The sequence below is a fragment of the Columba livia genome, unplaced genomic scaffold (assembly GCF_036013475.1).
Source record: "Columba livia isolate bColLiv1 breed racing homer unplaced genomic scaffold, bColLiv1.pat.W.v2 Scaffold_2106, whole genome shotgun sequence".
Lineage (NCBI taxonomy): Eukaryota > Metazoa > Chordata > Aves > Columbiformes > Columbidae > Columba > Columba livia.
In genome coordinates, this window is record NW_027043235.1 from 1 (window position 1) to 25,814 (window position 25,814).

Sequence of the window (25,814 nt, forward strand, 5' to 3'; positions counted from 1 at the left end):
TCCTCCTCCCCACCCCCCCGGACACCTGGGTCCCTCCCAGACTCCTGGGTCCCCCCCTCCTCCCCACCCACCCCACCAACACCCCCAGACCCCGGACTCCCGGGTCCCTCCCGGACGCCTGGGTCCCTCCCGAACGCCTGGGTCCTCCCTCCCCGCCAACACCCCCCGCCCCTGGCCTCCTGGGTCCCTCCCGAACGCCTGGGTCCCCCGGGGACCTCCTGGCTCTCAGCCGAGCGCCGCGTGGCCCAGACGAACTCCACGACGGCCACCAGGACGGCGGACCACCAGCCCGCACACCAGCACCACGAAGATGCCGCCGATGTTCTCCATCCCCAACCCTAGCGACATCGGATGGCACGGGGGGGGGTCACCCGGTGTCCCCCTCCCGCCTCCCGGACGCCTGGGTCCCTCCCGGCGGCACCTTTGGCGCGGTGATCCTCCTCCTTGGGGCAGTGTCCCCCCTCCCACCACTTCCTCTTGAGGATCTCCAGCCGGTTGTTCTCCTGCAGCTGCAGGATGGCCAAGGTGATCTCGTCCCGAAACGGCGACCCTGCAACGGCGCCACCGTCACCGCGGGGGTCGCGGGCCCCCCTCCCCCTCCCCCCCGCCACCCCCCCGTACCCAGCGGCATCCCGATGCCGTAGCCCTTGGTGTCCAGCAGCCCCCCGATCTGGGTGAGGTTGCAGTTGTGGCGCCGGTGGTACTCGTTCATGGTGGACTCGAGCAGGAAGGCGTACTTGGAGTTGAGGACGCGCGCGACGCCCTCCTCCGTGCTCTTCACGAACACGCTGGGCTGCTTGGACTGCATGTAGTTCCACATGCGCTGGTAGGTCTGGTAGCGCGAGTTCTGGGGAGGGGGGCGGGACACGGGAGTGGGGGGCGGCGGCGTGGAGGTTGGGGGGAGGGGAGGGTGGGGGGTGGGTTGGTTGAGTTGGGTTGGGTTGAGCCAGGTTGGGTTGAGTTGAGCTGGGTTGAGTTGGGTTGAGTTGGCCTGGGGTGGTTGGGTCAACCTGGGTTGGGTTGGGTTGGTTGAGTTGGGTTGAGTTGAGCCGGGTTGGGTTGGGTTGGTTGGGTTGAGTTGGCCTGGGGTGGTTGGGTCAACCTGGGTTGGGTTGGGTTGGTTGAGTTGGGTTGAGTTGAGCCGGGTTGGGTTGGGTTGGTTGGGTTGAGTTGGCCTGGGGTGGTTGGGTCAACCCAGGTTGAGTTGGGTTGGGTTGGCTTGGTTGAGTTGGGTTGAGTTGACCCAGGTTGGCTTGGGTTGAGATGACCTGGGTTGGGTTGGGTTGGTTGAGTTGGGTTGAGTTGGCCTGGGGTGGTTGGGTCAACCCAGGTTGAGTTGGGTTGGGTTGAGTTGGGTTGAGTTGGTGAGTTGACCCAGGTTGGGTTGGATGGGTTGAGTTGACCCCAGTTGGGTTGGTTGAGTTGACCCAGGTTGGGTTGGGTTGGGTTGACCCAGGTTGGGTTGGTTGGGTTGACCCAGGTTGGGTTGGGTTGGGTTCACCCAGGTTGGGTTGGTTGGGTTGACCCAGGTTGGGTTGGGTTGGGTTGGGTTGACCCAGGCTGGGTTGGGTTGGTTGGGTTGGGCTGACCCAGGTTGCGTTGGGTTGGGTGGAGTTGACCCCAGTTGGGTTGGGTTGGATGGGTTGGGTTGGTTGGGTTGAGTTGGGTTGACCCCAGTTGGGGTGGGTTGAGATGGTTGGGTTGGGTTGTCCCAGGTTGGGTTGGTTGGGGTTGAGTTGACCCCAGTTGGGTTGAGTTGACTCAGGTTGGGTTGGGTTGACCCAGGTTGGATTGACCCAGGTTGGGTTGAGTTGGGTTGAGTTGGTTGGGTTGGGTTGACCCACGTTGGGTTGGGTTGAGTTGGTTGGGTTGGGTTGACCCACGTTGGGTTGGGTTGAGTTGGTTGGGTTAGGTTGACCCACGTTGGGTTGGTTGGGTTGGGTTGACCCACGTTGGGTTGGGGTTGGTTGGGTTGAGTTGACCCCAGTTGCGTTGTGTTGGGTTGGTTGGGTGTGGGGCAGCACACCCCACACCTGCACCCCCCCCCCCCCCATTTCCACACCCCCCCCCACCCCCCCCGCCCCCCCCACCTGGAAGAAGGTCATGGTGGAGCCGGCGTGGATGGTCCCGTACTCGATGTTGGTCTGGTCGGCCAGGTCGTCGGCCGACTCCACGGGCACCCTCCATGCGCTGCACCGTCAGGAACGCCGCCAGGTTGGCCGTGTAGGACGAGATGATGATGAGGGTGAACGCCCACCTACCCGAACGCCCCATGGGGTGGTCAGGGGGGGGGTCATCCAGATGTGGCCCCCCCCCCCCCACCCCGCCCCACCCCCCCGGTCTCACCAGACGCCGCTGACGCAGCGGGTGGAGAGCGCGCGGGGCAGCACCTCGGAGCCCTGCTGCATGAACCCGCCCACCGGCAGCCACAGGCTGGTCCCCAGCGTGAACTGGTTCTCCAGCAGGGGGCGCTGCTGCTCGCGCGGCCACGGGTGGGGGTGGTACCACTCGTAGGGGCTCAGTCTGGGGGGGGGATGGGGACACGTGGTGTCAGGGACACCCCGGGAGCCACCGGGAGGCTCAGGGAACCCAGGTGGCACCAGAATGCCGAGGGGACCCCTAAACCCATCATGGACCCACCATGGACCCAATGGGACCTCCCTGCACCCCAAAACCCATCATGGACCCAATGGGACCTCCCTGCACCCCAAAGCCCATCATGGACCCACCAGGACCCCTCAATGTCACCAGAATGCTGAAGGGACCCCAAAACCCATCATGGACCCCTCAATGTCACCAGAATGCCGAGGGGACCCCTAAACCCATCATGGACCCATCATGGACCCCTCAATGTTACCAGAACACTGAGGGGACCCCTAAACCCATCATGGACCCCTCAATGTCACCAGAATGCCGAGGGGACCCCTAAACCCATTATGGACCCAATGGGACCTCCCTGCACCCAAAACCCATCATGGACCCACCAGAACCCTAAAACCCATCATGGACCCACCAGGACCCCCTGCACCCCAAAATCCATCATGGACCTGTCAATGTCACCAGAATGCCGAGGGGACCCCTAAACCCATCATGCACCCAATGGGACCTCCCTGCACCCCAAAACCCATCACAGACCCACCAGGACCCCTCAGTGTCCACAGAACCCTGAGGTGACCCCAAAACCCATCATGGACCCACCAGGACCCCAAAACCCATCATGGACCCACCACAGTGTCCCTGGAGCTCCCTCAAAACCCACCAGTGCCCCCCCTGGGACCCCCCCTGCACCCCCCAAACTCTGTCTTGGGGTCCGGCAGCACTGGGGGTGCCCCCGTGGGGGTGTATTTTGGGGTCCCCCCCTCACCGCGCGGCCAAGAAGAGGACGCAGCTGACGGCCAAGTAGGCCAAGAGCATGAAGAACCAGACGGCCGGCGAGAACGGGTCCAGGAAGGAGAAATACCCGGGTCGGCGACCCTGGAATGGGGGGGACACGTCGGTCACCGCCCCCCCCGGACCCCCCCGGGGTCCCCCCCGGGTTTTGGGGACCCCCCGGTACCATGTGGACGCGGTAGAGGATGCTGATCCCCAACGTCATGAAGGGTTTGGAGAAGTCGATGACCTTCTCGCGCTCGGCCGTGATGGTGAAGGCGGCCACAGCCAGGTCGGCTTTCTGGGGGGACACGGGGGTGGGGGGGACACCCCGATATCCAGTGACCCCCCCGCAGGGCACCCCAATATCCCCCCGACACCCCAAAGGTCGCAGGGGGTGTTGATTCGGGAGAGGCGGGAAATGGGACAAATGGCCCCGAAAAACAGACCGGGGACACCCCAAAATCCACCCTGGGACACCCCAAAATCCACCCCGGGACATCCCAAAATCCACTCCAGGACTCCCCAAAACCCATCCCGGGACCCCTGAAATCCACCCAGGACACCCCAAAAACTGCCCCAGGACACCCCAAAACCCACCCCGGGACACCCCAAAACCCATCCTGGGACACCCCAAAATCCCCTATAAATCCCCCCATGGATTTCCCCAGGACACCCCAAAACCCCCAGAACCCAGCCAGGACACCCCCCAGAACCCACCCCAGACCATCATTCCCTTCCCAGACCCCCAAAACCCCCCGGGGACCCCCCAAATCCACCGCGCGTACCCGGTTGATGAGCTCGCCCACCATCCCGGTCCAGGAGCCGTTGGGCTCGGGGGCCCCGTACAGCCCATCCCCCACCAGGCGCAGCTGGAAGCGGAAGTTGAGCAGCGCGGCCAGTTCGGTCAGCATGTCCACGCAGAAACCCTCGTAGCGCTCCGGGGAGCCCCCCACGCGCATCACGTAGGGGTTCTCCTGGGGGGACACGGGGGTCAGCGAGGGGGGTGCTGGGGGACCCGATGAGGACCCAACGGGAACCCAACGGGAACCAATGGAACCCAACAGTACCCAATGGAAACCAATGGAACTCAACGGAACCCAACGGGAATCAATGGAACTCAATGGAACTCAATGGAGACCCAACGGGAACCCAACGGAACTCAACAGAACCCAACGGGAACCAATGGAGACCCAACGGAACTCAACGGGACCCAACGGGACTCAAAGGGACCCAATGGGACCCAACGGGACTCAACGGAACCCAACAGGAACCAATGGAATCCAACGGGACCCAACGGGAACCAATGGAGACCAAACGGGAACCCAATGGAACTCAACAGAACCCAACGGGAACCAATTGAGACCCAACAGAACTCAACGGGACCCAACAGGACTCAAAGGGACCCAATGGGACCCAACGGGACTCAACGGAGCCCAACAGGAACCAATGGAACCCAATGGGACCCAACGGGACTCAACGGGAACCAATGGAGACCAAACAGGAACTCAATGGAATTCAGTGGGACCCAACGGAACACAACGAAACCCAATGAAACCCAACGGGACCCAACGGGAACCAATGGGACCCAATGGAACTCAATGGAACTCACCCAATGGAACCCAACGGAACTCAACAGAACCCAACAGGAACCAACAGAACACGATGAAACCCAACGGGAACCAATGGACACCAAACAGGAACTCAACGGGAACCCAAAAGAACCCAACGGAACTCAATGGAACTCAACGGGACCCAATGGGAACCCAACGGAACTCAACGGAACCCAACAGAACTTAGCAGAACTCAACAGGAACCAATGGAACCCAACGGGACCCAAAGAGACCCAACAGAACTCAACAGGAACCAATGGAGACCCAATGGAACACAACGGGACCTAACGAGGCCCAACGCAACTCAACGGGAACCAATGAAACTCACAGGACCCAATGGGACCTAACGGGAACTCAATGGGACCCAACGGAACTCAACGGGAACTCAACGGGACCCAATGGAACCCAATGGAACCCAACAGAACTCAATGGAACCCAACAGGACCCAACGGGACTCAAAGGGAACCAACGGAACCCAAAGGAACCCAACGGGACCCAACAGGACCCAACGGGAACCAACGGAACCCAAAGGAACTCAACGGAACCCAATGGAGACCCAATGGGAACCAATGGAGACCCAATGGGAACTCAGCGGAACTCAACAGAACCCAACAGAACTCAACGGAACTCAACAGGAACCAATGGAACCCAACAGGAACCCAACGGGACCCAACGGAACTCAACGGGAACCAATGAAGACCCAATGGGAACAAATGGAACACAACGGGAACCCAATGGGACCCAATGGGACCCAACGGGACTCAACGGAACCCAATGGAACTCAACGAAACTCAACGGAACCCAACGAGACCCAATTGGACTCAATGGGACTCAACCGGAAACAATGAAACCCAACAGAACCCAATAAAACCCAACAGAACCCAATGGAACTCAATGGAACTCAACGGGACCCAACGGGACCCAAGAGAACCCAAAGAGACCCAACGGAAGTCAACGGGAACTAATGGAACCCAACGGGAACCCAATGGGAACCCAACGGGAACCCAATAGAACTCAACGAAACTCAACGAAACTCAACGGAACTCAACAGGAACCCAACAGAACCCAACGGAATCCAACGGGAACCAATGGAGCCCAATGGGGGTCTCAAGTGCATGGACATTGTGATGGGGACAACCCAACGGGAACCCAAGGAGACCCCAAGATGACCCCATGGTGACCCCCCCATGGTGACCCCCCCATGGTGACCCCCCATGGGGTCGTGTCCCCCCGCCTCACCAGGATGGTGGTGACGATGAGGGTCCGGTTGGCCAGGCTGGCCGAGGCGTTGAAGGTCAAGGTGGTGGCGTCCATGGCCAGGGTGCGGTTGGAGAACCACACGCCCACCTGGGGGGACACGGCAGGTGTGGGGCAGCTATGGGGCAGCCATGGGGCAGATATGGGGCAGCCATGGGCAGCTATGGGGCAGCTATGGGGCAGCCATGGGGCAGCTATGGGGCAGAGGGTGGGTGCAATGGGGGGGATGCCATGCAGTGCACAGATGGTTTGGGATTTAGGGCGCTTATGGGGCAGATGTGGGTCATTTTTGGGGCGCTATGGGGCAGCCATGGGGCAGCCATGGGGCAGAGTGTGGGTGCAATGGGGGCGATGCCATGCAGGGCGCAGATGGTTTGGGATTTGGGGCAATGATGGGGCAGATGTGGGTCATTTGGGGGGCGATGTGGGTCATTTTTGGGGCGCTATGGGGCAGCTATGGGGCAGCTATGGGGCAGCCATGGGCGGACCTGCCGGCTGCCGTCCCGCCCGGCCTCCAGCACGCTCAGGCTGTAGTTGGTTCGCTGCCCTTTGCTGTTGAATTCCACGCGCCCCGTCAGCCCCTCGTACTCCACCTGCGGGACCCCAAAACCTCAGCACCCCAAAAACGGGGGGGGGGGGGGTCTTGGGGTCCCCCCAGGAGGGTCTTGGGGACCCCCAGGGGGGGTTTTGGGGTCCCCCCCGGGGTTATTTGAGGACCCTCAGGAGGTTTCTGGGTCCCCCCGGGGGAGGGTTTTGGGGTCCCCTGGAGGGGTTTTTGGGGTCCCCAGAACAATCCAGGACCCCCAGGATGGGTTTTGGGGTCTCCAGGGGGGTTTTGGGGTCCCTGAGACAGGTTTTGGGGTCCCAGGTGGGTTTTGGGGTCCCCAGGGAGGGTTTGGGGTGCTCAGGGGGTTTTGGGGTTCCCAGGGTCTTTGGGGTCCCCAGAGGTGAGTTTGGGGGTCCCATGGAGGTTTGGGGTCCCCTGGTCAGATTTTGGGGTCCCCGGGTCAGGTTTTGGGGTCCCCGGGTAGGTTACGGGGTCCATGGAGGTTTGGGGGTCCCATGGAGGTTTGGAGGTGCCAGGGGGTTATTTGGGGTCCCCGAGGGGTTTGGGTTCCTTGAGGCAGGTTTTGGGGGTCCCCAGGGTCTTTGGGGTCCTGGGTGGGTTATAGGATCCCAATGCAGGTTTGGGGTCCCCAGGTCAGATTTTGGGGGCCCGGGTGGGTTATGGGGTCCCACGCAGGTTTGGGGTCCCCAGGGGGTTTTGGGGTCCCCGGGTCAGATTTTGGGTCCCTGGGTAGGTTTTGGAGTCCTGGGGGGGTATTTGGGGTCCCCGGGTCAGGTTTTGGGTTCCCCATGCAGGTTTCGGGGTCCCTGGGTCAGGTTTTGGGGTCCCAGGTGGGTTATGGGGTCCCAATGTAGGTTTGGGGTCCCGGGTCAGATTTTGGGGTCCCATGCAGGTTTGGGGTCCTGGCTCAGGTTTTGGGGGTCCTGGGTGGGTCATGGGGTCCCTAGGGGGTTTTGGGGTCCCCGGGTGGGTTATGAGGTCCCTGGGTCAGGTTTTGGGGTCCCGGGGGGGTTTAGGGGTCCCATGCAGGTTTGAGGTCCCCAGGGGGTTTTGGGTCCCCAGGGGGTGGGTTTTGGGGTCCCGGGGGGGTTTGGGGGCGCTCTCACCATGCGCAGGTAGTTCATGAGGCTGGTGCCGTGGGGCCAGATGCCGGGGGTCCCGCAGCCCAGGGGGCGCCCGCCCCGATGTCCTGGCTGCGGTTGAGCTCGCGCACGGCGCCGACCACCACGTGCAGCGCGTCGAACAGCAGCGCGGCCGACAGCTGCCGGACACACCGGACACACGGACACACGGACGGCCTCAGGCACCCCCCACGGGCCGTGGGGCGCACCAAAGGGTCGCTGGGTTGACCCCAAAGACCGTTGGTTGACCCAAAGGGTCATTGAGTTGACCCAAAGGGTTGTTGGGTTGACCCCAAGATCGTTGGGTTGACCAAAGGGTCATTGAGTTGACCCAAAGGGTCACTGGGTTGACCCCAAAGATCGTTGGGTTGACCCAAAGGGTCATTGAGTTGACCCAAAAGGTCGTTGGGTTGACCCAAAGATCGTTTGGGTTGACCCAAAGGGTCATTGAGTTGACCCAAAGGGTCGCTGGGTTGACCCCAAAGACCATTGGGTTGACCCAAAGGGTCATTGAGTTGACCCCAAAGACCGTTGGGTTGACCCAAAGGGTCATTGAGTTGACGCCAAAGGGTCGTTGGGTTGACCCCAAAGATCGTTGGGTTGACGCCAAAGGGTCATTGAGTTGACCCCAAAGGGTCGTTGGGTTGACCCCAAAGATCGTTGGGTTGACCCCAGAGATCGTTGGGTTGACCCAAAGAGTCATTGAGTTGACGCCAAAGGGTCGCTGGGTTGACCCCAAAGACCGTTGGGTTGACCCAAAGGGTCATTGAGTTGATGCCAAAGGGTCGTTGGGTTGACCACAAAGACCGTTGGGTTGACCCCAAAGATCGTTGGGTTGCCCCAAGACCATTGAGTTGGGGAACAAGACCATTGAGTTGCCCCAAGATCGTTGAGTTGACCCAAGAGATCGTTGGGTTGACCCAAAGGGTCGTTGGGTTGACCCAAGACCATTGAGTTCCCCCCAAGATCATTGAGTTGACCCAAAGGGTCATTGAGTTGACCCAAAGGACCACTGGGTTGCCCCAAGATCGTTGAGTTGACCTAAAAGGTCATTGGGTTGACCCAAAGGGTCGTTGGGTTCACCCCAAGATCGTTGAGTTGCCCCAAGACCATTGAGTTGGGGAACAAGACCATTGAGTTGGGGAACAAGACCATTGAGTTGCCCCAAGATCGTTGAGTCACCCCAAGATCGTTGAGTCACCCCAAAAGATCGTTGAGTTGCCCCAAGATCATTGAGTTCCCCGTTGGGTTCCCATTGGGTTTCTGAGGTCCCGCAACTATTTTTAGGGTCCTCCCCCATATTTCAGGGTCCCACTTGACTTTTGGGGTCCCTCTCTGTCCCCCCAAGACCCCCAGATCCCCTCCAAGACCCCCAGATCCCCCCCAAGACCCCCAGATCCCCTCCAAGATCATTGAGTTCCCCCCAAGACCCCCCAATTCCCCCCAAGATCGTTGGGTTCCCCCCAAGATCATTGAGCTCCCCCAGATCATTGGGTTCCCCCCAAGAGCATTGGGTTCCCCCCAGATCACTGAGTTCCCCCCAAGACCCCCAGATCCCCTCCAAGACCCCCAGATCCCCCCCAAGACCCCCAGATCTCCCCAAGATCATTGAGTTCCCCCCAAGACCCCCCCAATTCCCCCAAGATCGTTGGGTTCCCCCCAAGAGCATTGGGTTCCCCCCCAGATCATTGGGTTCCCCCCAAGAGCATTGGGTTCCCCCCAGATCACTGAGTTCCCCCCAAGACCCCCAGATCCCCCCCAAGACCCCCAGATCCCCTCCAAGATCATTGAGTTCCCCCCAAGACCCCCCAATTCCCCCCAAGATCGTTGGGTTCCCCCCAAGATCATTGAGCTCCCCCCAGATCATTGGTTCCCCCCAAGAGCATTGGGTTCCCCCCAAGATCATTGGGTTCCCCCAGATCATTGAGCACCCCCCGAGACCCCCCAATTCCCCCCAAGATCGTTGGGTTCCCTGAAGCTTTGGGCCCCCCATTGGCTTCCTATTGGGTTTTTGGGCCCCTCCGGGGTTTGTGGGTCCCCCCCCCATTTCGGGGTCCCCGCGGGGGTCTCGGGGTCCCCCCCTCACCGCGGGGCCGGGGTAGGGGCCGCGCTCGCAGCTCTCGCGCCACGACATGTTGAGGCTGCGCACGAACTCGGGGTAGAAGCGATGGCTGGTGTTGAACATGGAGAAGCCCAGGACCGAGCGGGGGGCGTCGCCCCCCAGGCGCAGCAGAGGGAAGTCCTGGGGGGGGCACAGGGGGGGTCAAGGGTCAATGGGGGTCGATGGGGGTCAATGGGAGTCAATGGGGGTCGATGGGGGTCAATGGGAGTCAACGGGGTCAATTGGGGGCAATGGGGAGCAATGGGGGGCAATGGGGGGAACAGGAGTCAATGGGGGTCAATGGGGGTCAATAGGGGTCAACAGGAGTCAATGGGGGTCAATGGGGGTCAATGGGGTCAATGGGGGTCAATGGGGGTCAACAGGAGTCAACGGGGTCAATCGGGGCAATGGGGGGCAATGGGGGCAATGGGGGGCAACAGGAGTTAATGGGGGTCAATGGAAGTCAATCGGGTCAATGGGGTCAATGGGGTTAGTGTTGGGTCAACAGGGGTCAATGGGGGTCAATGGAAGTCAATGGGGTCAACGGGGTCAATGGGGGTCAATGAGGGTCAATGGGGTCAATGGGAGTCAATGGGGGGCAATGGGTTCAATGGGAGGCAATGGGGGTCAACGGGGGTCAATGGGGGTCAGTGGGGGTCAATGGGGTCAATGGGGGTCAATGGGGGTCAATGGGGGTCAACAGGGGTCAATGGGGTCAGTGGGGGTCAATGGGGTCAATGGGGTCAATGGGGTTAGTGTTGGTCAACAGGGGTCAATGGGGGTCAATGGAAGTCAATGGGGTCAATGGGGTCAATGGGGGTCAATGAGGTCAATGGGGTCAATGGGGGCAATGGGTTCAATGGGAGGCAATGGGGGTCAACGGGGGTCAGTGGTTGTCAATGGGGGTCAACAGGGGTCAATGGGGGTCAACAGGGGTCAGTGGGGGTCAATGGGTCAATGGGGGTCAATGGGGGTCAATGGGGGTCAACAGGGGTCAGTGGGGGTCAATGTGGGTCAATGGGGTCAATGGGGGTCAATGGGGTCAACGTGAGTCAATGGGTCAAATGGTCAACATGGTCAACACAAGTCAATGGGGTCAACGGGGTCAGTGGGGTCAAGGGGGGTCACTGGGGGTCAATGGGGTCAATGGGGGTCACTGGGGGTCAACGGGGGGTCAACGTGGGGTCAGTGGGGGTCAGGACTCACCATGGTGGTCAGGATGTACTTGTAGAAGGCCGAGGTCATGCCAGCTCAGCGGCCTGGGGGGGAACAGGGGGGTCTGCCCCATGGCGGCCCTGCCCCATGGCGGCCCTGCCCCATGGCGGCCCTGCCCCATAGCGGCCCTGCCCATGGCCTGTCCCCCTGCCCCATGGCGGCCCAGCCCCATAGCGGCCCTGCCCCATAGCAGCCCTGCCCATGGCCTGTCCCTCTGCCCCACAGCTCCCCAAGCCCCCAGCCCCACAACCCCTGGCCCCCCACATCCCCCAGTCCCCCAAGTCCCCAGCCCCACATCCCCCAGCCCCCCAAGTCCCCAGCCCCACATCCCCCAGCCCCACATCCCCCAGCCCCCAAGTCCCCAGCCCCACATCCCCCAGCCCCCCAAGTCCCCCCCGCCAATCCCCAGCCCCACATCTCCCAGCCCCACAACCCCCAGCCCCACATCCCCAACCCTTCATCTCACAGCCCCCCAAGTCCCCAGCCCCCAAACCCCAGCCCCCAAATCCCCAGCCCCACATCCCCAGCCCCACATCCCCCAGCCCAAGTCCCCAGCCCCACAAGCCCAGCCCCACACCCACATCCCCAGCCCACATCCTCCAGCCCCCCAAGTTCCTGCCCCACATCCCCCAGTCCCACATCCCCCAGCCCCCCAAATCCACAGCCTCCATCCCCCAAGCCCTATGAGCCAAGACCCCCAAGTCCCCAGATCCCCAGGTCCCCAGCCCCACATCCCCCAGCCCCACATCCCCCAGCCCCAAAGTCCCCAGCCCCACATCCCCAGCCCCACATCCCCCAGCCCCCCAAGCCCAACCCCCACATCCCCCAACCCACATCCCCCAGCCCCACATCCCCCAGCCCCCCAAGCCCAGCCCCACATCCTCCAGCCCCACATCCCCCAACCCCACATCCCCAGCCCCACATCCCCCAAGCCCCCCAAGCCCAGCCCCACATCCCCAGCCCCACATCCCCCAGCCCCATATCCCCAGCCCCACATCCCCCAGCCCAAGTCCCCTGCCCCACATCCCCAGCCCCCCAAGTCCCCCAGCCCCACATCCCCAGCCCCACATCCCCCAGCCCCACATCCCCCAGTCCCCCAAGTCCTCAGCCCCACAACCCCCAGCCCCACATCCCCCAACCCCACATCCCCCAGCCCCACATCCCCCAGCCCCACATCCCCCAGCCCCCAAGTCCCCCCCGCCAATCCCCAGCCCCACATCCCCAGCCCCACATCCCCAACCCCACATCCCCCAGCCCCACATCCCCAGCCCCCCAAGTCACCCTGCCCCACATCCCCAGCCCCCAAGCCCAGCCCCCCCTCCCCCACCTTGCTGAGCACCAGCCGCGCCACCGAGGCGTTGGCGTCGATGACGATGACGGGGACCTTGTCGTCGCGGATCTCCTTGAGCAGGGGGGTGGGGTCCTGAGCCCCCTCCAGCACCCGAACCGACAGCGTCTCCCCGCGAGATCAGGAACCCCCGCACCAGCTCCTCCAGCCGCAGAGGCCTGGGGACAATGGGACAGTGGGACAGTGGGACAGGGGGACAATGGGACAATGGGGGCAATGGGGGCAATGGGGACAATGGGACATTGGGGGCAATGGGGACAATGGGGGCAATGGGGACAATGGGACAATGGGATAATGGGACAGTGGGACAGTGGGACAATGGGGGTAATGGGGACAATGGGGGCAATGGGGACAATGGGACAATGGGACAGTGGGACAATGGGGGCAATGGGGGCAATGGGACAGTGGGACAGTGGGACAATGGGGCGGCAATGGGGGTAATGGGACAATGGGGACATTGGGGGCAATGGGGACAATGGGGGACAATGGGGACAATGGGACATGGACAAGGGGACAGTGGGGGCAATGGGACAATGGGGACAGTGGGGGCAATGGGGGCAATGGGGGTAATGGGGGTAATGGGACAATGGGGACATTGGGGGCAATGGGGACAATGGGGACAATGGGACAATGGGACAATTGGACAGTGGGACAGTGGGACAATGGGGGCAATGGGGACAATGGGACAAATGGGGGCAATGGGGGTAATGGGGGTAATGGGACAATGGGGCAATGGGGACAATGGGGACAATGGGACAATGGGACAATGGGGACAGTGGGACAGTGGGACAATGGGGGCAATGGGGACAATGGGGGCAATGGGACAATGGGACAATGGGGACAATGGGGACAATGGGGACAATGGGGGCAATGGGGGCAATGGGGGTAATGGGGACAATGGGGGCAATGGGGTCAATGGGGACAATGGGACAGTGGGACAAGGGGACATTGGGGGCAATGGGACAATGGGGACAGTGGGGGCAATGGGGGCAATGGGGGTAATGGGGGTAATGGGACAATGGGGACATTGGGGGCAATGGGGACAATGGGGACAATGGGACAATGGGACAATGGGACAGTGGGACAGTGGGACAATGGGGGGCAATGGGGACAATGGGACAATGGGGGCAATGGGGGTACATGGGGGTAATGGGACAATGGGGGCAATGGGGACAATGGGGACAATGGGACAATGGGACAATGGGACAGTGGGACAGTTGGGACAATGGGGGCAATGGGGACAATGGGGGCAATGGGACAATGGGACAATGGGGACAATGGGGACAATGGGGACAATGGGGCAATGGGGGCAATGGGGACAATGGGGACAATGGGGGCAATGGGGGCAATGGGGACAATGGGGACAATGGGGGCAATGGGACAATTGGGACAATGGGACAATGGGACAAGGGGACAATGGGACAATGGGGGCAATGGGGACATTGGGGGCAATGGGGGCAATGGGGGCAATGGGACAAGGGGACAATGGGACAATGGGACAAGGGGACAATGGGACAATGGGGACAATGGGGGCAATGGGGACATTGGGGGCAATGGGGGCAATGGGACAATGGGACAATGGGGGCAATGGGGGACAATGGGACAATGGCACAATGGGGGCAATGGGACAATGGGACAATGGGGACATTGGGGGCAATGGACAATGGGGACATTGGGGACAATGGGGGCAATGGGACAATGGGACAAGGGGACATGGGACAAGGGGACAATGGGACAGTGGGACAATGGGACAATGAACAATGGGGGTAATGGGGGCAATGGGACAATGGGGACAATGGGGACGTGGGGACAGTGGGGGCAATGGGGACACCCCCCGGCCTGTGACCCCCCCCAATAACCCCCCAAAACCCCCCAATACACCAATAATCACCCAATAACCCCCAATGACCCCAATACCCCCCAACAGCCAACCAATGTCCCCAAATAACCCCCATGTAACCCCCCAATAACCCCCATAACCCCAAATAACCCCTGCAATGACCCCCCCATGATCCCCAATGACCCCCCATACCCCCCCCAATGCCCCCAGTACCCCCCCAATGACCCCCAATGACCCCCCATGTAACCCCAATGACCCCCCCAATAACCCCCAGAACCCCCAATAACCCCAATGCCCCCCCATACTCCCCCCAATGACCCCCAATACCCCCCATAACCCCGATGTAACCCCCCAATAACCCCCATAGCCCCCCAATAATCCCTAAAACCCCCACAATGACCCCCCAATGATCCCAATGACCCCCCCCCGACCCCCCCAATGACCCCCAATACCCCCCCATAACCCCCCCGATGATCCCCAATGACCCCCCATGATCCCCAATGACCCCCCCATAACCCTCCCAATGACCCCCCATACCCCCCCATAACCCACCCAATGACCTCAAATAACCCCGTGTAACCCCCCAATAACCCCTGCAATGACCCCCCCATGATCCCCAATGACCCCCCATGATCCCCAGTGACCCCCCCATACTCCCAATGACCCCCAGTACCCCCCAATGCCCCCCCAATGACCCCCAATAACCCCTATAACACCCCAATGACCCCATGTAACCCCCCAATGCCCCCCAATGACCCCCCATACCCCCCATAACCCCCCCAATGACCCCCAATGACCCCCCCAATGCCCCCCCGTGGCCCCACGCACACTCGGGGCGCGCGCAGATGAGCGAGGCGGGGGGGCTGTGCAGGCTGCGCAGGAGCCCCCAATAACCCCCATACCCCCAGGACCCCCAGTGACCCCCAATGACCCCCCATACCCCCCATAACCCACCCAATGACCCCAAATAACCCCATGTAATCCCCCAATAAACCCCCCATACCCCCAGACCCCCAATGACCCCCAATGACCCCCCATACCCCCCATAACCCACCCAATGACCCCCAATGACCCCATGTAACCCCCCAATAACCCCCATACCCCCAATAACCCCTGCAATGACCCCCCCATGATCCCCAATGACCCCCAATAACCCCTATAACACCCCAATGACCCCATGTAACCCCCCCAATGCCCCCCCAATGACCCCCAATACCCCCCCATAACCCCCCCAATGCCCCCCAATGACCCCTATAACCCCCCCAATGACCTCCATGCCCCCAATAACCCCTATAACACCCCAATGACCCCCCCATAACCCCCCCAATGCCCCCCCAATGGCCCCTATAACCCCCAATGACCTCCAATGCCCCCCAATAACCCCTATAACACCCCAATGACCCCATGTAACCCCCCCAATGCCCCCCAATGACCCCCAATAACCCCTATAACCCCCCCAATGATCCCCAATAACCCCTATAGCCCCCAATGACCCCCCCATAACCCCTCCAATGCCCCCCCAATGCCCCCCATACCCCCCCATAACCCCCCCAATGACCCCCAATGGCCCCTATAACCCCCCCAATGACCTCCAATGCCCCCCAATAACCCCTATAACCCCCCAATGACCCCCATGTTAACCCCCCAATGCCCCCCCAATGACCCCCCAGTACCCCCCATAACCCCCCCAATAACCCCCCCAATGCCCCCCCAATGCCCCCCAATAAACCCCTATAACCCCCCCAATAACCCCCACCCATGCCCCCCCAATGACCCCATGTAACCCCCCCAATGCCCCCCCCAATGGCCCCCCAATAACCCCTATAACCCCCCCAATAACCCCCCCAATGCCCCCCCAATAACCCCTATAACCCCCCCCAATGCCCCCACGTGACCCCCCCCCGCCCCCCCAGCCCCCCACGCACACTCGGGGCGCGCGCAGATGAGCGAGGCGGGGGGGCTGTGCAGGCTGCGCAGGAGCCCCCAATAACCCCCATACCCCCCATAACCCACCCAATGACCCCAAATAACCCCCATACCCCCAGACCCCCCAGTGACCCCCAATGACCCCCCCATACCCCCCATACCCACCCAATGACCCCCAATAACCCCATACCCCCAGGACCCCCAGTGACCCCCAATGACCCCCATACCCCCCCATAACCCACCCAATGACCCCAAATAACCCCATGTAACCCCCCAATAACCCCCATAACCCCCCAATAACCCCTGCAATGACCCCCCCATGATCCCCAATGGCCCCCCATGATCCCCATGTGACCCCCCCAATGACCCCCCCCCGCCCCCCCGTGCCCCCACGCACAACTCGGGCGCGCGCAGATGAGCGAGGCGGGGGGGCTGTGCAGGCTGCGCAGGAGCCCCCAATAACCCCCATACCCCCAGGGACCCCCAGTGACCCCCCATACCCCCCCATACCCCCCATAACCCACCCAATGACCCCAAATAACCCCATGTAACCCCCCAATAACCCTCATACCCCCAGGACCCCCAATGACCCCCCCATACCCCCCATACCCCACCCAATGACCCCAAATAACACCATGTAACCCCCCAATAACCCCATAACCCCTCAATAACCCCTGCAATGACCCCCCATGATCCCCAGTGACCCCCAGTACCCCACATAACCCACCCAATACCCCCAATGCCCCCCCAATAACCCCTATAACCCCCCAATAACCCCCCAATGACCCCTATAACCCCCCCAATGACCTCCAATGCCCCCCAATAACCCCTATAACCCCCCAATGACCCCCCCATAACCCCCCCAATGCCCCCCAATAACCCCTATAACCCCCCCATAACCCCCCCAATGCCCCCCCAATGCCCCCCAATGCCCCCAATAACCCCAATGACCCCCCCCCCGCCCCCCCGTGGCCCCACGCACACTCGGGGCTGCGCGCAGATGAGCGAGGCGGGGGGGCTGTGCAGGCTGCGCAGGAGCCCCCAATAACCCCCATACCCCCAGGACCCCCAGTGACCCCCAATGACCCCCATACCCCCCATAACCCACCCAATGACCCCAAATAACCCCATGTAACCCCCCAATAACCCCCATAACCCCTCAATAACCCCTGCAATGACCCCCCCATGATCCCCAATGACCCCCCATGATCCCCATGTAACCCCCCCAATGACCCCCAATGACCCCCCAATGGCCCCTATAACCCCCCCAATGATCCCCAATAACCCCTATAGCCCCCCAAGGACCCCCCCATAACCCCCCCAATGCCCCCCCAATGACCCCCCATACCCCCCCATAACCCCCCCAATGACCCCACGTGACCCCCCCCCGCCCCCCCGTGGCCCCACGCACACTCGGGGCGCGCGCAGATGAGCGAGGCGGGGGGGCTGTGCAGGCTGCGCAGGAGCCCCCAATAACCCCCATACCCCCAGGAACCCCAATGACCCCCCATACCCCCCAATGACCCCCCAATGGCCCCTATAACCCCCCCAATGACCTCCAATGCCCCCCAATAACCCCTATAAACACCCAATGACCCCATGTAACCCCCCCAATGCCCCCCCAATGACCCCTATAACCCCCCCAATAACCCCCCCAATGACCTCCAATGCCCCCCAATAACCCCTATAACCCCCCCCAATGCCCCCCCGTGGCCCCACGCACACTCGGGGCGCGCGCAGATGAGCGAGGCGGGGGGGCTGTGCAGGCTGCGCAGGAGCCCCCCCACGGCGCGGCTCACGTCCTCGGTTGCTGGGGAACAGGCTGAGGGCGGCGAAGCGCAGCAGGGGGGGGCGGGGGGCGTCCTCGGGGCCCACCTTGATGTGCGGGTTCTGGGGGTCACGGGGTCACAGGGGTCATGGGGGTCAGGGGGTCATGGGGGTCAGGGGGGGTCACAGGGGTCATGGGGGGGCGGGGGGCGTCCTCGGGGCCCACCTTGATGTGCGGGATCTGGGGGTCACGGGGTCACAGGGGTCATGGGGGTCATGGGGGGTCACGGGGGGGTCACGGGGGTCATGGGGGTCCTGGGGGTCAGGGAGGTCACAGGGGTCATGGGGGTCATGGGGGTCATGGGGGTCACAGGGGTCATGGGGCTCCTGGGGGTCCTGGGGGTCATGGGGGTCACGGGGGTCATGGGGGTCACAGGGGTCCATGGGGATCAGGGGGGGTTGGGGGGCGTCCTCGGGGCCCACCTTGATGTGCGGGATCTGGGGGTCACGGGGGTCATGGGGGTCACGGGGGTCATGGGGGTCACAGGGGTCATGGGGTCACGGGGGTCATGGGGGTCAGGGGGGTCACAGGGGTCAGGGGGGGCGGGGGGCGTCCTCGGGGCCCACCTTGATGTGCGGGATCTGGGGGTCACGGGGTCACAGGGGTCATGGGGGTCACAGGGGTCATGGGGGTCCTGGGGGTCACGGGGGTCAGGGGGGGTGAGGGGTTTGGGGGTTTGGGGGGTCCCCAGGTCTCTGTTTTGGGGTCCCAGGAGGTTCAGGGGGTCTGGGGGGTCCCCAAGGTCCCAGTTTTGGGGTCACAGAGGGTTTTTTGGGGGTCCCAGGGGTGTTCAGGGGTCCCTGGGTCCCAGTTTTGGGGTCCCTGGGGGGTTCAGGGGGTCTGGGGGGGGTCCCAGGGGGTCTGGGGGGTTCAGGGGTTCCCAGGGGGTCAGGGGTGTCCCGGGGTGTTTTTGGGGGGTCCCGGGGTGTTTTTGGGGGTTTCCCAGGGGGTCAGGGGGGTTTGGGGGTCCCGGGGTGTTTTGGGGTCCTGGGGTGTTTTTGGGGGGTTCCCAGGGGGTCCCGGGGTGTTTTGGGGTGTCCCGGGGTGTTTTTGGGGGTTCCCAGGGGGTCCCGGGGTGTTTGGGGGGTCCGGGGTGTTTTTGGGGGTTCCCAGGGGGTCAGGGGGGGTTGGGGGTCCCGGGGTGTTTTTGGGTCCCGGGGTGTTTTGGGGGGTCAGGGGTGTTTGGGGGTCCCGGGGTGTTTTTTGGGGGTCCCGGGCTGTTTTGGGGTCCCGGGGTGTTTTGGGGGTCCCGGGCTGTTTTGGGGTCCCGGTGTGTTTTGGGGTCCCGGGGTGTTTGGGGGGTCCCGGGGTGTTTTGGGGTCCCAGGGTGTTTTGGGGTCCCGGGGTGTTTTGGGGTCCCAGGGTGTTTGTTTTGGGGTCCCGGGGTGTTTTGGGGTCCCGGTGTGTTTTGGGGTCCCGGTGTGTTTTGGGGGTCCCGGGTGTTTTGGGGTCCCGGGGTGTTTTGGGGTCCCGGGGTGTTTGTTTTGGGGTCCCGGGGTGTTTTGGGGTCCCGGTGTGTTTTGGGGTCCCGGGGTGTTTTGGGGGGTCCCGGGGTGTTTGTTTTGGGTCCCGGGGTGTTTGTTTTGGGGTCCCGGGGTGTTGTTTTGGGGTCCCGGGGTGTTTTGGGGTCCCGGGGTGTTTTGGGGGGTCCCGGGGTGTTTTGGGGTCCCGGGGTGTTTTGGGGTCCCGGTGTGTTTTGGGGTCCCGGGGTGTTTTGGGGTCCCGGGGTGTTTTGGGGGTCCCGGGCTGTTTTGGGGTCCCGGGCTGTTTTGGGGTCCCGGGGTGTTTGTTTTGGGGTCCCGGGGTGTTTTGGGGTCCCGGGGTGTTTTGGGGGTCCCGGGGTGTTGTTTTGGGGTCCCGGGCTGTTTTGGGGTCCCGGTGTGTTTTGGGGGTCCCGGGCTGTTTTGGGGTCCCGGGCTGTTTTGGGGTCCCGGTGTGTTTTGGGGGGTCCCGGGGTGTTGTTTCGGGGTCCCGGGGTGTTGTTTTGGGGTCCCGGGCTGTTTCGGGGTCCCGGGGTGTTGTTTTGGGGTCCCGGGGTGTTTGTTTTGGGGTCCCGGGGTGTTTCGGGGTCCCGGGGTGTTTGTTTTGGGGTCCCGGGGTGTTGTTTTGGGGTCCCGGGGTGTTGTTTTGGGGTCCCGGTGTGTTTTGGGGGGTCCCGGGGTGTTGTTTTGGGGTCCCGGTGTGTTTTGGGGGGTCCCGGGGTGTTGTTTTGGGGTCCCGGGCTGTTTTGGGGTCCCGGGGTGTTTTGGGGGGTCCCTCACCTCCTTGTCCCCGCAGATGTGGCTGACGGTGGCAGCGGCGGCCGGGCTGGCGGCCGGACCCAGGACAGACAGCACCCCCTGGGCAGGACCTGGCACACTGGGGCACCAGTTCACACCAGTTCAAACCAGTACACACCAGTGACCCCCCCAGTCCATCCCAGTCCATCCCAGTCCATCCCAGTCCATCCAGTCCCTCCCAGTGCCCCAGGACAGACAGCACCCCCCTGGGCAGGACCTGGCACACTGGGGCACCAGTTCACACCAGTTCACACCAGTTCACACCAGTTCACACCAGTGACCCCCCCCAGTCCATCCCAGTCCCTCCCAGTCCATCCCAGTCCCTCCCAGTCCATCCCAGTCCATCCCAGTCCATCCCAGTCCATCCCAGTCCCTCCCAGTCCATCCCAGTCCATCCCAGTCCATCCCAGTCCCTCCCAGTCCCTCCCAGTTCCATCCCAGTCCATCCCAGTCCATCCCAGTCCCTCCCAGTGCCCCAGGACAGACAGCACCCCCCTGGGCAGGACCTGGCACACTGGGGAGACCAGTTCACACCAGTACACACCAGTTCACACCAGTTCACACCAGTACACACCAGTGACCCCAGTGCCCCAGGACAGACAGCACCCCCTGGGCAGGACCTGGCACACTGGGGCACCAGTTCACACCAGTTCACACCAGTTCACACCAGTTCACACCAGTTCACACCAGTGACCCAGGACAGACAGCACCCCCCTGGGCAGGACCTGGCACACTGGGGCACCAGTTCACACCAGTTCACACCAGTACACACCAGTACACACCAGTACACACCAGTGACCCCCCAGTGACCCCCCCAGTGACCCCCCAATCCCCCCCAGTCCATCCCAGTCCCTCCCAGTCCATCCCAATCCCCCCCAGTCCATCCCAGTCCCTCCCAGTCCCTCCCAGTCCATCCCAGTCCCTCCCAGTCCATCCCAGTCCCTCCCAGTCCCTCCCAGTCCATCCCAGTCCCTCCCAGTTCCCTCCCAGTCCCTCCCAGTCCATCCCAGTCCATCCCAGTCCCATCCCAGTTCCATCCCAGTCCATCCCAGTCCCATCCCAGTCCATCCCAGTCCATCCCAGTCCCTCCCAGTCCCTCCCAGTCCCTCCCAGTGCCCCAGGACACACAGCACCCCCCTGGGCAGGACCTGGCACACTGGGGGCACCAGTTCACACCAGTACACACCAATTCACACCAGTACACACCAGTGACCCCCCCAGTCCATCCCAGTCCCTCCCAGTCCCTCCAGTCCATCCCAGTCCCTCCCAGTGCCCCAGGACAGTCTCTGCCAGGACAGGCTCCTGCTGCAGCCCCCAGTATAACCAGTACAAACCAGTACCTCATTATAACCAGTACACCCAGTATGCCCAGTATGGACCAGTATGGACCAGTATGACCAGTATGCCCAGTATGGACCAGTATGGACCAGTATGACCAGTATGACCAGTACACCCAGTATGCCCAGTATGACCAGTATGAACAGTATGACCAGTATCCCCAGTATGACCAGTATGCCCAGCACACTCACTGATGGCCGTGTTCTCGTACTGGCTGTCCCCCCCCGCCCCAGTATGCCCAGTATGACCAGTATGGACCAGTATCCCCAGTATGACCAGTATGCCCAGTATGCCCAGTATGACCAGTATCCCCAGTATGCCCAGTATGCCCAGTATGACCAGTATCCCCAGTATGCCCAGTATGACCAGTATGCCCCGCACACTCACTGATGGCCGTGCTCTCGTACTGGCTGTCCCCCCCCCGCCCCAGTATGACCAGTATGACCAGTATGGACCAGTATGCCCAGTATCCCCAGTATGACCAGTATGACCAGTATGACCAGTATGCCCAGTATGTCCCGCACACTCACTGATGGCCGTGCTCTCGTACTGGCTGTCCCCCCCCCGCCCCAGTATCCCCAGTATGCCCAGTTTGCCCAGCACACTCACTGATGGCCGTGCTCTCGTACTGGCTGTCCCCCCCCCGCCCCAGTATGACCAGTATGACCAGTATGGACCAGTATGCCCAGTATCCCCAGTATGACCAGTATGACCAGTATGACCAGTATGCCCAGTATGTCCCGCACACTCACTGATGGCCGTGCTCTCGTACTGGCTGTCCCCCCCCCGCCCCAGTATGCCCAGTATGCCCAGTATGCCCAGCACACTCACTGATGGCCGTGCTCTCGTACTGGCTGTCCCCCCCCGCCCCAGTATGACCAGTATGACCAGTATGACCAGTACACTCACTGATGGCCGTGCTCTCGTACTGGCTGTCCCCCCCCCGCCCCAGTATGACCAGTATGACCAGTATGCCCAGTACACTCACTGATGGCCGTGCTCTCGTACTGGCTGTCCCCCCCCGCCCCAGTATGACCAGTATGACCAGTATGCCAGTACACTCACTGATGGCCGTGCTCTCGTACTGGCTGTCCCCCCCCGCCCCAGTATGACCAGTATGACCAGTATGCCCAGTACACTCACTGATGGCCGTGCTCTCGTACTGGCTGTCCCCCCCCCGCCCCAGTATGACCAGTATGACCAGTATGCCCAGTACACCCAGTATGCCCAGCACACTCACTGATGGCCGTGCTCTCGTACTGGCTGTCCCCCCCCGCCCCAGTATGACCAGTATCCCCAGTATGCCCAGCACACTCACTGATGGCCGTGCTCTCGTACTGGCTGTCCCCCCCCGCCCCAGTATGACCAGTACACCCAGTATGACCAGCACACTCACTGATGGCCGTGCTCTCGTACTGGCTGTCCCCCCCCGCCCCAGTATGACCAGTATGCCCAGTATGCCCCGCACACTCACTGATGGCCGTGCTCTCGTACTGGCTGTCCCCCCCCGCCCCAGTATGCCCAGTATGACCAGTATGACCAGCACACTCACTGATGGCCGTGCTCTCGTACTGGCTGTCCCCCCCCGCCCCAGTATGCCCAGTATGACCAGTATGACCAGCACACTCACTGATGGCCGTGCTCTCGTACTGGCTGTCCCCCCCCCGCCCCAGTATCCCCAGTATGACCAGTATGCCCAGTATGACCAGTATGCCCAGTACACCCAGTATGACCAGTATGCCCAGCACACTCACTGATGGCCGTGCTCTCGTACTGGCTGTCCCCCCCCCGCCCCAGTATCCCCAGTACACCCAGTATGCCCCGCACACTCACTGATGGCCGTGCTCTCGTACTGGCTGTCCCCCCCCCGCCCCAGTATGCCCAGTATGCCCAGTACACCCAGTATGCCCAGCACACTCACTGATGGCCGTGCTCTCGTACTGGCTGTCCCCCCCCCGCCCCAGTATGACCAGTATGCCCAGTATGACCAGTACACCCAGTATGCCCAGTACACTCACTGATGGCCGTGCTCTCGTACTGGCTGTCCCCCCCCGCCCCAGTATGCCCAGTATGACCAGTATGACCAGTATGACCAGTATGCCCCGCACACTCACTGATGGCCGTGCTCTCGTACTGGCTGTCCCCCCCCGCCCCAGTATGACCAGTATGCCCAGTTTGCCCAGCACACTCACTGATGGCCGTGCTCTCGTACTGGCTGTCCCCCCCCCGCCCCAGTATGACCAGTACACCCAGTATGACCAGCACACTCACTGATGGCCGTGCTCTCGTACTGGCTGTCCCCCCCCGCCCCAGTATGACCAGTACACCCAGTTTGCCCCGCACACTCACTGATGGCCGTGCTCTCGTACTGGCTGTCCCCCCCCCGCCCCAGTATCCCCAGTATGACCAGTATGACCAGTATGCCCCGCACACTCACTGATGGCCGTGCTCTCGTACTGGCTGTCCCCCCCCCCGCCCCAGTATGACCAGTATGCCCAGTACACCCAGTATGCCCAGTATGCCCAGTATGACCAGTATGACCAGTACACCCAGTATGCCCAGCACACTCACTGATGGCCGTGCTCTCGTACTGGCTGTCCCCCCCCCGCCCCAGTATCCCCAGTATGCCCAGTATGCCCAGCACACTCACTGATGGCCGTGCTCTCGTACTGGCTGTCCCCCCCCGCCCCAGTATGACCAGTATGACCAGTATGCCCAGCACACTCACTGATGGCCGTGCTCTCGTACTGGCTGTCCCCCCCCCGCCCCAGTATGCCCAGTATGACCAGTACACCCAGTATGCCCCGCACACTCACTGATGGCCGTGCTCTCGTACTGGCTGTCCCCCCCCGCCCCAGTATGACCAGTATGACCAGTATGGACCAGTATGCCCAGTATCCCCAGTATGACCAGTATGACCAGTATGACCAGTATGCCCAGTATGTCCCGCACACTCACTGATGGCCGTGCTCTCGTACTGGCTGTCCCCCCCCCGCCCCAGTATCCCCAGTATGCCCAGTATGCCCAGCACACTCACTGATGGCCGTGCTCTCGTACTGGCTGTCCCCCCCGCCCCAGTATGACCAGTATGACCAGTATGCCCAGCACACTCACTGATGGCCGTGCTCTCGTACTGGCTGTCCCCCCCCCGCCCCAGTATGCCCAGTATGACCAGTACACCCAGTATGCCCCGCACACTCACTGATGGCCGTGCTCTCGTACTGGCTGTCCCCCCCTGCCCCAGTATGGACCAGTATGCCCAGTATGCCCAGTATGCCCAGTATGCCCAGTATGACCAGTATGACCAGTACACCCAGTATGCCCAGCACACTCACTGATGGCCGTGCTCTTGTACTGGCTGTCCCCCCCCTGCCCCAGTATGCCCAGTATGCCCAGTATGCCCAGTATGCCCAGTATGACCAGTATGACCAGTACACCCAGTTTGCCCCGCACACTCACTGATGGCCGTGCTCTCGTACTGGCTGTCCCCCCCCCGCCCCAGTATGACCAGTATGCCCAGTACACCCAGTATGCCCCGCACACTCACTGATGGCCGTGCTCTCGTACTGGCTGTCCCCCCCCGCCCCAGTATGCCCAGTATGACCAGTATGACCAGTATGACCAGTATGCCCCGCACACTCACTGATGGCCGTGCTCTCGTACTGGCTGTCCCCCCCCGCCCCAGTATGCCCAGTACACCCAGTATGCCCAGCACACTCACTGATGGCCGTGCTCTCGTACTGGCTGTCCCCCCCCCGCCCCAGTATGCCCAGTACACCCAGTATGCCCCGCACACTCACTGATGGCCGTGCTCTCGTACTGGCTGTCCCCCCCCGCCCCAGTATGCCCAGTATGCCCAGTATGCCCAGTATGCCCAGCACACTCACTGATGGCCGTGCTCTCATACTGGCTGTCCCCCCCCGCCCCAGTATGACCAGTATGACCAGTATGACCAGTATGACCAGTATGCCCCGCACACTCACTGATGGCCGTGCTCTCATACTGGCTGTC

General features: G+C 62.2%; 1 protein-coding gene across 1 annotated transcript; it reads right to left on the reverse strand.

The window, feature by feature from the left end:
- Positions 1 to 90: 90 nt before the first annotated feature.
- Positions 91 to 21,810, reverse strand: LOC110356643 (glutamate receptor ionotropic, kainate 5-like; the record flags this gene model as incomplete). Its single annotated transcript, XM_065048160.1, is given in 22 exon segments — positions 91 to 278; positions 280 to 338; positions 422 to 550; positions 622 to 847; positions 2,091 to 2,180; positions 2,182 to 2,257; positions 2,347 to 2,523; positions 3,365 to 3,474; positions 3,557 to 3,670; positions 4,158 to 4,346; positions 6,222 to 6,329; positions 6,728 to 6,832; positions 7,914 to 7,982; positions 7,985 to 8,068; positions 10,015 to 10,170; positions 11,236 to 11,279; positions 12,553 to 12,703; positions 12,705 to 12,750; positions 18,078 to 18,163; positions 18,165 to 18,248; positions 20,448 to 20,544; positions 21,806 to 21,810. Coding segments are annotated over 22 exon segments (2,393 nt in total), but the record flags the coding sequence as incomplete, so codon positions are not given.
- Between the last annotated feature and the right edge of the window lie 4,004 nt (positions 21,811 to 25,814).